The sequence below is a fragment of the Ailuropoda melanoleuca genome, chromosome 15, assembly GCF_002007445.2.
Source record: "Ailuropoda melanoleuca isolate Jingjing chromosome 15, ASM200744v2, whole genome shotgun sequence".
Classification (NCBI taxonomy): domain Eukaryota; kingdom Metazoa; phylum Chordata; class Mammalia; order Carnivora; family Ursidae; genus Ailuropoda; species Ailuropoda melanoleuca.
Window position 1 is genome coordinate 38,672,224 of NC_048232.1, and position 12,839 is coordinate 38,685,062.

Sequence of the window (12,839 nt, forward strand, 5' to 3'; positions counted from 1 at the left end):
GCTAAAAGACGTGGATGCAGTGGTTTCAGAGTTGCAATCGGAAAGGATTTTTAACATGGAGTTTCATACGTAAGCCCACTGTTGTCAGAATTTAAGTGTAGAATGGTAATTCTCAAATGTCACATGCATTATAATCAGCTCCAAGGGCAAGCTATTGCTGGGTTGTAGTCTGAGCTTCTGATGCAATAGGTCTGGGGTGGGATATGAAAATTTGCATTGCTAATGAGTTCTCTGGTGGTGCTGATGCTGCTAGGTACCACTCTTTGAATACCACAGTGAAGTAATGACATTTTCAGAAATGCAAGTCCTGAAAATTTTTATTTCCTATTCAGTCTTTCTCAGGTACTCCAGAATGTGCTTCATGAGAACATAGGAGTAAACCAAAGAAACAGAAGGCATGGATATAGGAAGTGAGGTATAGAACAAGAGAGAATGAAAATAATTCTGAGGGTGTGGCAAAGACTAGTTCAAGGATATAGCTGGACAGCAGGTCTAGAGAGCAGCTAGTCCACGCAAGAACAGAGGTCTGGCTCTGGGAAAGATGTTGACAAGAGGAAGGAAGAAAAGGAGGGAGGGAGGAAGAAGAAAGAAGGAAAGAAAGAAAGAAAGAGAGAGAGAGAGAGAGGAAAGAAAGAAAAGAAAGAAAGAAAGAAAGAAAGAAAGAAAGAAAGAAAGAAAGAAAGAAAGAAAGAAAATCGCAAGTTTGACCTTGTGGAAAACTATTGAGAACTATTTTATAGTGCTGTCAAAGGGTATAAAAAGACAAAGATACGAAAAATATTATGTAGAAGTGGTAAGAGTGGACCGTCTTGCCTTGTTTTTGATCTTGCAAGGGGGAAAATATATATGCTGTTAGCTGTAAGTTTTTCATAGATGCCTTTCATCAATTGAAGGATTTCCTTCTGTTTCTAGTTGGCTTAAGATTTGTTACCATTAAGGTTATTAATTTAACATTTTGTTAACCATCAATAATTGTTAATTTTACAGAAGCAGAGATTGATATTCGTTTGAGAGAGGAGTTTTCTAAAATGTGTTTTGAAACATTGCTCCAGTTTTCCTTCAGTAATAAAGTCACAACACCTCAAGAAGGCTACATCTCACGAATGGCACTCTCAGTGCTTTTAAAGAGATCTCAAGATGTGCTTCATCGCTATATAGAGGATGAAAGATTAAGTGGTAAATGCCCTCTTCCAAGGTATAGATTTTATTTTATAGACGAAGGAAATGTTATCATACTTACTACTAATAATAAAAGCTCTGAGCACCAAGTTGTTTATAAGTGATCTGAACGTAACCTGAAGCTGTTGATAATTTTATTTATATTATACAGTGTAAATATTCATAAGTTTTGCTGCAGATATATTAGTGTGTTTTATTATGGGGTGCTCTTTCAGTCTTCTCATGGTGGTTAAGTAGTATATATGTACCAAATTTCCTTTTTGGATTTAAAAGAAAATTTTGAATTCTAAAATATGCCTTCTAGGATTTCTGGATAAGGACATGTGGATCTGTATGACCACATGAGTGTGAATCTCTCTTGAGAGAAAATAATAGATAAATCATACTCTAGGAACTTCCTAGTTTGTTTTATAGTTATTTTTAGATTTCTCTGTAAGTCAGCTAGCCATGCCTTAGATCTTCTTTTCATCTGATTTGCTTAATTAAGCCTTTGTTCCTAAACTAATTTGCTTCCCATTTAGCCAAGCTGTGTCAGTAGAATGGACTCTAGGCCTTTCTGCTAAGCCAAGGCTAATCAGAGTTGGGGTAGAAATCAGAATTTAAAAAAAAATGCTATCATAAATTAGGGTTATGTCGCCAATCTATTTTTTAATCTGGGAATTAGAGTTTAAGGCAAAACAAATGAAACAAAATAAAATTGGAAGACAAAGTTGTCAAAGCCAGAAAAGTGACGAAATTCATTATGGGTTCCATCTCATATAAGGTAGTATTAGAGAGGTAAATTACCAGCCCTAAATCTTTGTGTACATTCTTATTTACTTAGAATAAATTTTTGGAGTGAGAATTGACTTGTCAGAAGATAAAGACATTTTAAAAGCTTTTGATGTGTATTACAAATTGCCTACCAGAGACTTCTACCAATTTACATTCTCCTAGGAGCATATAAATGTCCTTTTCCTCAGTTTTTAGTATTTTAAAATTATTTGCCAGTTTATGATTTATCTTTTTAAAGTTTGATGAATGAAATATAGTTACATAGTAGTTTGCTGTTGTTTTTTTAATTATCAATGCTTATTAGTCACTTATATTTCTATTTTTGGGATCCACTGTATTTTGAATTTTTTTTTTTAAGATTTTATTTATTCGACAGAGATAGAGACAGCCAGGGAGAGAGGGAACGCAAGCAGGGGGAGTGGGAGAGGGAAGAAGCAGGCTCATAGCAGAAGAGCCTGATGTGGGGCTTGATCCCATAACGCCGGGATCACGCCCTGAGCCAAAGGCAGATATTTAACCACTGTGCCACCCAGGCGCCCCTGTATTTTGAATTTCTAAAACATAAATTATACCTTCTCATATTCAGATTTATATATGAAAAGGTTCCAAAGACAGGTGTTGGTAATTTGGTTATGGGCAAAATTGAAAATTGATTTATCAGAATAGATCTCTGAAGTATACTTGAAAAAGCAGTAATAAAGTTGCTTTGCTTGGAATATTTTTTATTTATTAGATTGTAACATTATTTGATTTCGGAAAGCAATTTTTTCTTGTTTTTTTGTTTTTTTAGTGTTTATTGCTTTTAAATTGAGTCTTATTTATAGTTGTCCTATAAAAGTGTTGTATCATCCTGTGACTCAGTATCATTACATTATTTTCTAAACTATATCGCAAAGCAATAACATTCTTCTATGCTTAAAAAGGGAGACTTGAAATATACTCTGTCATAGTATTAGAAAAATCTTTTTTGTAGAATGAAAACACAGATTCATATCAGGACTGAGGAGGCTATGTAGGGAGAAAGAAGGGAATCAAGCTTCTCTTGTTGATCCTTTACTCCCAAGTTCATTCTTCATTGCTAATGTCTCCAAATAGTCCTGCTTTAGGATTAATTTTGAGCATGTATCTTTGGTTGTATTAGAAAGTTAAATAAGTACTATTGTAATTTTTTTCCCACCCCAGTACTATTGTAATTTTTAAAAAAGATTATTTAAAAAAGCTTAAAGCCCAACACGGGGCTTGACCTCATGACCCTGAGATCACAGTGAGCTGAAACCAAGTGTTTGACGCTTAACCAACTGTGCCACCCAGGCATCCCTGTACTATTGTAATTTTAAGTGTCCTTTTAACAGCATGATAAAATATATGCCAGGAGGTACTAGTAGTCTTTATTTCCATTTAAACTTTGGCAAATCCCTTTTAGCACTAACTAGTTAAGAAGAAAAAAAAAAACTACTTGTAGAGAAGCTTTAAAAGCATGTATAAAATGTCTTAAATTTAAATAGTTATGTGAAATATCTTACAAATAAATTCAGATTTGCCTGAATAGATGCCCCCATTTTGAAATTGATAACTTATGTAAGAATAACTATAAATCTTATTTACACACTGAAGTACATATTAATAAAATAATTTTTTCTTTTATAAGAATTTCAAACTAACAGTAACTTTGCATTGTTTTGTGTGCAGTATTTTTCTAAAGTATATCTATCTACTTGTATAAACCATAAAAAACACACATGGCATATCTTGAAATCCTGATGGAAATAATTTCCCATCTCTTTTTTAGGCAACAAGTGACAGAAATCATATTTGTTTTAAAAGCAGTCAGTACTCTCATTGATTCACTTAAGAAAACTCAGCCTGAGAATGGTAAGTGCTTAGAAACTCAGTTATTCTAAACTCATAGCATTTATGTTCTATTTCTGATGTACTTTTCTATTATTATTAAGTTAACTGAATTTTAGGAACATAGCAGCTATTAGGCTTTCTTTTTTCCAGTCCTTATGACAGCAAAGAATCAAGTGCATTAGATGTCAATTAAGTAAAATTAATTTGTAATGTTTTAGGTTCTTCATGTTAAGTAACAGTTTGGTTTCTTTTTTTCTTTTAACTAAGTTGGTCTGAATTCAGGATGTTACATGGATAATTCATAGTTCATAGATTTTTAATGCAGAACATCACTTAGTTTTTGGGTAGGTATAGGCTTCCAACCTACGTGTGTACTGAATTACAGTATAAGTATGAACTGTACAACTTTGAATCATTTTATGGCTTTACCTCATTTGTTTCCCCTTTCTGTAACTCATTCCTCTTCTGTCCATTCTTTACATTATTGCCAGAAATGATTTTTCCAAAAGTGAAGCTTTGATCATTCATTTTCCCATCTTTGTAAAACAAAAAATTTTCATTTACCATTACATGCCAAATGCAAAGAGTACTCCTGTCAGACCCCATTAGATTTTTGGTTTATTGCCACTAGATATCATGTATCCTATTTTCCCACCAAACTAAAATTCTCAGTCTACCCAAGTATTCCCAACCTTTTGCTTATTTCATTCTCCTGCCTACGTCTACCTAATTCAAATATCACTCCACTTTTAAGCCCTGTCTTTAATCCTTAATGGTGAGGGATTTTTCATTGAACTCCTAGCTGTTTTATGTGTACCTTTTCCTTAAAGCATTCTACATGTATTACAGTTACATACACACATGACTCCATTCCCTTAACTTGTAAACCTCTTTTGAGAGGCTTTTTGGGCCATGTTTTGTTCTATCTTGAATCCTCTGCATTGCAACGCAAAGTGGTTTGTTCGAGGATGGGATAGAGAGCTGGCACCAGAACATGAGGTAATTGTGTCACTGCACACAGTGGTTCAGTGGACATTTTTTATACAACAAGCCTTTGTTAAAGAAGGAAGTGCATGGCTGATTTATATTCTGGCCCAAGCACCTTTGCAGACTGGCACTTTAAGCAGCATTACTTTTAATACCCAAGAAGGAGATTCCTAATAAATGCCTAATAAATGAGTCATAGGATATTTGTTCCTGGCAGTTATTATATAATAAAAGTAAATACATATTTTTCTGTTTTCAAAATTTACCCATTGGTGCTTTGGCCTAGAAAAGGTGAGTATTATACCAAACCCTAAGGAGCAAATAGATTTATATTTATTCAATCCAAAGGGAGGTATAGAGTTTGTAAGAAAATTGTGGGAGCAATATTCTGACTTCATCCCATCAAGTTCAAATTAGGGTTCTCTTAAAAAATGTTCTGGTTGATATTTCAGAGAGGGAAACCATGCATTAACTTCCTAGTGACCAGTAAAATCTTTATTATAGGATAGAATTGGATTCTTAAAAATATATTTAAGACTTAAACAGGAAATTCTCCAATTCCCATGTTATTGCTATAGTTATATTAAATATAACCAGTGTATTTCAATGCATAGTGCTTGCATTATTTTGCTGGATTTTTAGACAGCTGTCAAGAATTTAAGCAGAATTTGTATAAAGGAAGAAAAGGGAAGGAAAACTCTAACTTTTTTAATCTTTTCTTTTCCTTCCTTCCTTCCTTCCTTCCTTCCTTCCTTCCTTCCTTCCTTCCTTCTTTTCTTTTCCTTTCCTTTTTCTTTTCCTTTTTCCTTTTTCCTTTCCTTTCCTTTCCTTTCCTTTCCTTTCCTTTCCTTTCCGTTCCGTTCCGTTCCGTTCCTTTCCTCTTCTTTACAAAGCCAGTGGGCCCTGAATAGGGCAGTGCAGTAAGGATAGATGATTTAACTTATTTTAAAAAATTGTCTAAGAGAGTTTGAAATGTGGCTCTGGACATATGAAGTGAAATTTAAATGTAACCGTAAATAATGATGATGATATTGTAACATATTAGCAAGCTGTGATAAGCTTCGTTAAGAAACAGAAAAAAAGAAGGTAACTGAGAAAAAGCCAGGCCTTTCCAGTGGAAATATGTTGGATTGCTCATAGCCAGTCCAAAATTAATTCAGGAGGACAGGTACAAGGTTTGGAACCAATGTATACCAAACATTTGTTTAGGACATGTGTCATTTGTTTTAAGGTTTTCTAGGGGGCTCAGAGATGGCATTTGATGGACTTACTTTTAATTTGAGGGAATTTTATTTTTATTGTTTTATTTTATCTTCACTTTAAAATTTGATAAGTAGTAACCTTTCACATGGTTCAAATATTCAAAAACATAAAAAGGCATACAGGGAAAGTTTTAAGATCATCTTTACCCTCTTTTAGATCTGCGTAGTTCTTAACTCACCATAGGCAACCATTTTTATTAGCTTGTGGATCTTTCTGTAAGTTTATTACGTAAATACAAAATACATACTCCAGTATGCCCCCAGTTTTAAATCTAAATGAATATACAAAATAGACCCATACTATATCTACTGTTCTGATACTCTGTTTTTTCCACTTCATATTTTATAGAGATTCTTCCATATCAATGTATATAGCTTTCTCATTCCTTTTTGATAGGTAGTCCAAGATGTCCACCAAGATCTATAGTGGATTTTTAAAAAAATATTTTAAGAAATTTGAGTAACTTCCCCTGAGTTTAAGATGTGATCTTAAACAATGTATTTTTGTATTTTCCTGTAATAAACCAAGAATTAATTTTGTCAGTTGACTCTCCATCTGGGGCAATCTAGATAGGTTTCAATCTGTGCAAGCTTTTTTCCTCCTTTTTTTTTATGGTAAAATACACATAAAAATTTACAATCAGCCATTTTTAAGTGTACAGTTCAGTGGTATTAAATACATTCGTAATAGTGTACTACCATCAATACCATCCATCTCCATAACTCTTTTCGTCTTGTAACTGGAACTCTACGCTTATTAAACAATAACTTCTTATTCCCCATCTCCAGCTTCTGGCAACCACCATTCTATTTTCTATCACTATGATTTTGACTACTCTGAATATCCCGTATAATTTGAATCATACAGCATTTGTCTTTTTGTGACTGGCTTTTTTCACTTAGTATAATGTAATCATGGTTCGTTCATATTATAGCATGTTGGAGAATTGCCTTTTTAAGACTGAATAATATTCCATTTGTGTGTGTGTGTGTGTGTGTATCATATTTTCCTTATCCATTCATCCATTGGTAGACACTTGGGTTGATTCCACATTTTAGCTATTGTGAATAATGCTGCTGTGAACATGTGTGTACAGAAATCTCTTTAAGACCCTGCTTTCAATTCTTTTGAATATATACCCAGAAGTAGAATTGCTGGATCATATGGTAATTCTATTTTTTATTTTTTTAAAATTTAAAATTTAAAAAAATTTTTTAATTTTTAAGGATTTTGTCTCTCTCCCAAATGAATAAATAGAGAGAGCACAAGCAGGGGAAGAGGCAGAGGGAGAGGGAGAAGCAGACTGCCTGCTGAGCTGGGAGCCCAGCATGGGGCTCGAATCCAAGGTCTGGAGATCATGACCCGAAGGCAGATGCTTACCTATCTGAGCCACCCAAGTGCCCCTCTGTTTTTTATTTTTGAGGAACCACTATATTATTCTCCACTGTGACTGTACCATTTTACATTCCCACCATGAATGAACAAGATTCTAATTTCTCCACATCTTCATGAATACTTGGGTTTTTTTGTTTTTTTTGTCTTCGATTTTGTTGATAGTAGCCATTTTAATGAGTAGGAGGCAGGTCGCATTGTAGTTTTGATTTGCATTTCCCTCATGATTAGTGATGTTGAGTATCTTTTCTTGTATATTATTGGCCATTTGTATATCTCCTTTGGAGAAATGTCTATTCAAACTCTGCACGTTTTTTGAATTGAGGGATTTGTTTTTTGTTGTTGAAGCCTCTTTATCTGCACCTCTGTGATCAGAAGCATTGATCAGAGTGCAGATCCCTGATATTTGGAGGATAGGGTCCTTTTTGCCCACCATGGCCTTCTGCAAGCTGTGTGCTAGCTGCTTCTGGAACACGTGCACATCTGCCGACCGCATGGCTAGGAGCGAGGGATGGGTAGCTGCTACTATGCTAAGACCTGAGATTGACCAAAATTAATCACAATAAATCAAATCTACCTCTGGAAGTTGCAAGCCTTCAGTAGACTCCAGAGTTCTAAAATAGTTGCAGATTCTGCCAATGCAGTTGTTGTCTCGATGAGTAGACAGATTCCTAGTACTTCCTACTCCGCCATTTTTCTAGAATGCTCTCTGTGCAATCTTTTGTCAAATGATTAGTGGAAAGTTTCACAGACACCAGCTGGAGCAGACTATTTAAAACTTCTTAGACTGTTTGTTTTATGTCAGGCAGCACAGTTCTTTTTACAAATAAAATCTGATATGGATTCCCAACTTATAAAATACATAAAAACAGCTCTGGCTTGATATTCCCTTCCTCCCATCGGCCCTACTCCCACTCTGAGGAAGCCCCTGTTTGGGTGAAGTAGGGATTACATGAACAGGTAAGCATTTCCCAATATTAGTACTAAGCAATGATTATTATTATTATTTTTTAGATTTTATTTATTTATTCGACAGAGATAGAGACAGCCAGTGAGAGAGGGAACACAAGCAGGGGGAGTGGGAGAGGAAGAAGCAGGCTTATAGCAGAGGAGCCTGATGTGGGGCTTGATCCCATAACACCGGGATCACGCCCTGAGCCGAAGGCAGACACTTAACCGCTGTGCCACGCAGGCGCCCCCTAAGCAATGATTATTAATTATGATGAGTGATGTCAGTAGATACGGAATATAAAAAAGTTCCATAACCAAATCAATTTTGGAAGCCCTGAATTAGATGAAGTTAAATCTCTTCTTTTACTGCAGGTTTTTAATAAATTCATGTGAATTATGACTCCCCAAAAAGGAAGATAATATATATAACGTGTGTCAAACTTACCTGAACATTATTTTTTTTATAAGAAGTATCTTGAAGAACGCTAGTTTGAGAAGTTCATTCCTTTATTCTTCGACAGAAGTTGAGATAAAGAGAAATTGGAGTGAAAGATAGAATTAAAGTTCCTTATGCAGAATACAGTAGTCTTTGTTTTATACTGTACTGCCTCCTAGATTTGAGACTTACTCCACAAAGTGTCATACACAAGTACTATCTGACGAAAATCTGTCAGGTGGTTTTATTCCATATTGTACTCTCAGGAATATGCACAGTACTTCCAGGAAAATAGAAATGTAATATGCAGTCTCAGAGTATAAGGAACTTATAAATTAGTTGGGATATAACACTTCTACCCATTCACCAAATAGCATTCAACTATACTAGTTGTCAGTGATAGTGGTGAGGAACACAGACATGTCCCCCCCTCCACTGAAGTTTAAATGTAGTGATATACATTAAAGATTAGAAGCAGTACAAGAGAAGAATGGATCTGTGTGGTCACTTGAGACTAAAATGAGTATCAAGGATGTTACTGGGAAAATCATTTAAATATTTATGTTTTTATTTTTTTTTTAAAGATTTTTTATTTATTTATTAGACAGAGATAGAGACAGCCAGTGAGAGAGGGAACACAAGCAGGGGGAGTGGGAGAGGAAGAAGCAGGCTCATAGCTGAGGAGCCTGACGTGGGGCTCGATCCCACAACGCCGGGATCACGCCCTGAGCTGAAGGCAGACGCTTAACCGCTGTGCCACCCAGGCGCCCCTAAATATTTATGTTTTTAGCATACAATTGCATAAGAAATTGATTTGTTTTGTAATTGTTTTTGAAATATATACCACATTGTCTGGCACTTAACACTGAAAATGACAAAAGTTTGAATTCAGGTTTACTTTGTCAGCTTCCAGGGCCTTCACAAATTGAAGTATCATTTGAAATGGACTTTATCAGATTTCTTGGTATTGATAGGTCTGCACACTGACCATATGTTTTTCCCTCATACCTTATTAAGTATTGCAGGAAATCTTCTGAAGATTAAAAAAAGAAAAGGGTACAAGCTTGTGGAATCTCCGTATTTGGGGATTTTTTTTTCTTTGCCTTGTATTTAAAGGATTGTTTATGTTAATTGGATAATCTCTGCTATTTAAATCCACACGTTTTTGAGATTTTATACTTTTTAATTACAGTTGATGGAAATACATGGGCCCAAGTGATTGCTTTATACCCAACTTTAGTAGAGTGCATCACCTGCTCCTCTGCAGAAGTCTGCTCTGCACTGAAAGAGGCACTAGTTCCTTTTAAGGATTTCATGCAGCCACCAGCATCCAAAGTTCAAAATGGAGAATCTTGACCAGCTACAGTAATTTTAAAGAAGAAAGATATCCACAGAATATTTGATCCTCAGTGAGTCTTCTCTGAGAAGGACACTTCTTACTACAAATAATTCTTGGCAGCTGTTGTTGGCCTCCTCTAAATTGTACTTACCTGAGTTCAGTAATTCATCTTACAAGCTTACATGTCAACAGAGGCTCCTGAATGAGTAGCAGTGGAAGCCTATAGTAAGTTAAACTGATGGAGAGAGAGTTAATACTACAACATACCTGCTACTTTATCTTCAATTGGTCATTTCAAAGTGAGCTTATGTACAGTTTGTGGTGTATGTGTTAATGATGTACTTTTTAAGAAGAAAGAAAAGATATTTCATTCAGTCAGATTTATTAGGCTGGTGTTTTTGCACCCTTTTTTGAGTACAAAAGTGTACTAAAATTTTATGCAAGATGGTACTGTAACATTCCATATTATCTATAACCAGCCTTTGTAAACAAAGGGAACTGATAAACTTGTGTGTATAATAAATGGTACAGTTCTGTATAAAATAGTTGCATTTATTATTTAAATTTTTAAAATATTGATAATGTTAAATGCTTGAGGCTGTATTTATTATTAATACAAAATTGTTTGCTTACATTTTACTTATAATTTGCCTTCTTAAGCGGCTCACCATATGATCATGCAGTTATCTCAGTGCTTATTTTAAATGTTTTTACTAGTGACTATTGAACATCTGACCAGAAAGGTCATGTGTACATAGCAGCAAATAGTTGATGATTTGCTGATTTTGCAACTTTGAAGTATAGCTTAATTAGCTTAATACATTGGGATACATTGTAGCGCTCTGACTCCATCATACCTCATTTCTTTAAATATCTTTCCCAGCTTTCACATAAGTCTGTCTGCTTTTATATTTGGTGTCTGAATTTAAAAGACTTTTCATATTATATTTCTACTGATTTTTCCCCCACTGATTAAGCATTTATCACTGTCTTTGAATTATGACCCAGGCAAGATGATTCCAGATTTCCTAAATTTGCCTGTGAAGCTTTCGTTCGTTTCAGTGTTTCATTTTGTAATGTCTTCTCAAGAAGAAAAATAACTATGCTAACCCATAAATATAAAATGTGTGTGTATTCTAAAACAATGAGAAGTGTATTTTTGGAGATAGTGAAGCATTTAGAAGTACAGTAAACTTTCTGTCATGGAGTAAATTGCTAATTTTGTTTCACTTTCCTCTCTTAGTGAAGAAAAATGCTCTTGAGTACATTAACTTAATTGTTTCTTAAAAAACTACCCTAGTTCACTGTATTTTTTATTTAATGGATTATGGTATTATATTTTTCTTAAATTTTCATAAACATGTGAAGATGCAAGGTGTTTAAAACAATGATTAAGAAATCATAATGGTTTCAGTATTATGTTAGTGTGCTGGAAGTCCTTTGATTTTAATAGAATTTATACATTTCAGCCTCTCAAATAATTACAAAACTAGGAGAAGATACTAGAACTGAGTAATAGGTGAGATACAATTTTGAGGCTATTGTAATTGTGTAATTATTTAATTTGCACTATTATCCGTAAACATGGTAAGGTCTTTTTTGGAGGGGATATTATTTTTATTTATGTGAATTAATGAATTTCTATTTCATAATTTCACCTAAAATTAAGGTAAAATAACGGCATTTCCTAGATTCTGTCTTCAGCATTTTCCTGAAAGTTCCAAAAAAAAAAAAATCATTCAAGCTGTGTATTTAGTTTATTTCCTATATTTGGATATGTTAAGTTGGGGATTAGAAAAATTTGTATATCACTGACAGACTAGTGAAATAGAATAATAACAAGGGTAGTGTGACAGTTAAGTAACGTTAAAAATACTGCCGTGAATTTACATGAAGTGAAAATGTTTATTCTTGAGAAATAATGGATCAGTTGCAATCATAAAAATTATTCTCCATTGAAAGTTAAACATGAGTCAAAGGTATATAGCATACATTTGTATAAATTGAGTAACTTTAGCTAATATCATATTAGCTTTCAGTATCAGGACCATTCCCTACAGATCAAAGCATAAATGTGTTAATACTGTATAATATGGTAACCAGTGCCAGTCTTAGTGACAAGCAAAGTGGGCTGCTCCCATGGTGATATAATTTGACAGATTTTTCCTCCCAGAATATCTGCATTTTCTAAAATATCCTGATCCCTGGAGAGGTTAACACAGTGCCCATATTTTGTTAGTATGAAGTGGATTCTCTAGTGACTAGGGGAACTGAGCTGTATAAGATTACTAGATGCTAAGAGATTATAAAAAAGGAAGTTCCTAATGCTAAAATCACTTTACAGCGCAACTGAGACTATGACTAGTCGTTGAACCATTAGTAAGAATGTTCTCTGGAATGCGTATACTAAATACAATGAGTTTTAAGCCTCACATCATTTTTTGTCACTGACAGTGCCTATCTTAAATAGATTGCCAGACAACAGGTATATTCCAGCATTGGATTATAATCCTTTTCTGACCTTTTTTCCATTATAAAAGAAACAAACTAATTTTCAACTTTGAACAGCTTTTTATTTTCCTATAATGCTACCACTGCCAAAAAGGAAAAACAAATAGGTAATTTTGTAGTGTCTCATTTAGTATTTCTTTTTTTCTTTTTTTTAAA

At 34.2% G+C, this 12,839-nt stretch overlaps 1 protein-coding gene across 4 annotated transcripts in view; it reads left to right on the plus strand.

Annotated features, from left to right (window-relative positions):
- The window catches only part of MON2 (MON2 homolog, regulator of endosome-to-Golgi trafficking), a 95,831-nt gene extending 83,698 nt beyond the window's left edge, over positions 1-12,133 (plus strand). For all 4 annotated transcript variants that reach the window (XM_002919596.4, XM_011225438.3, XM_034644290.1 and 1 more), the window contains 3 exons: positions 988-1,195; positions 3,743-3,825; positions 10,026-12,133. In XM_002919596.4, the coding sequence (XP_002919642.1) occupies positions 988-1,195; positions 3,743-3,825; positions 10,026-10,189 (455 nt within the window). In that variant the 3' untranslated portion in view covers positions 10,190-12,133. The remainder of the gene's footprint in view (positions 1-987; positions 1,196-3,742; positions 3,826-10,025) is intronic.
- Positions 12,134-12,839: the final 706 nt, after the last annotated feature.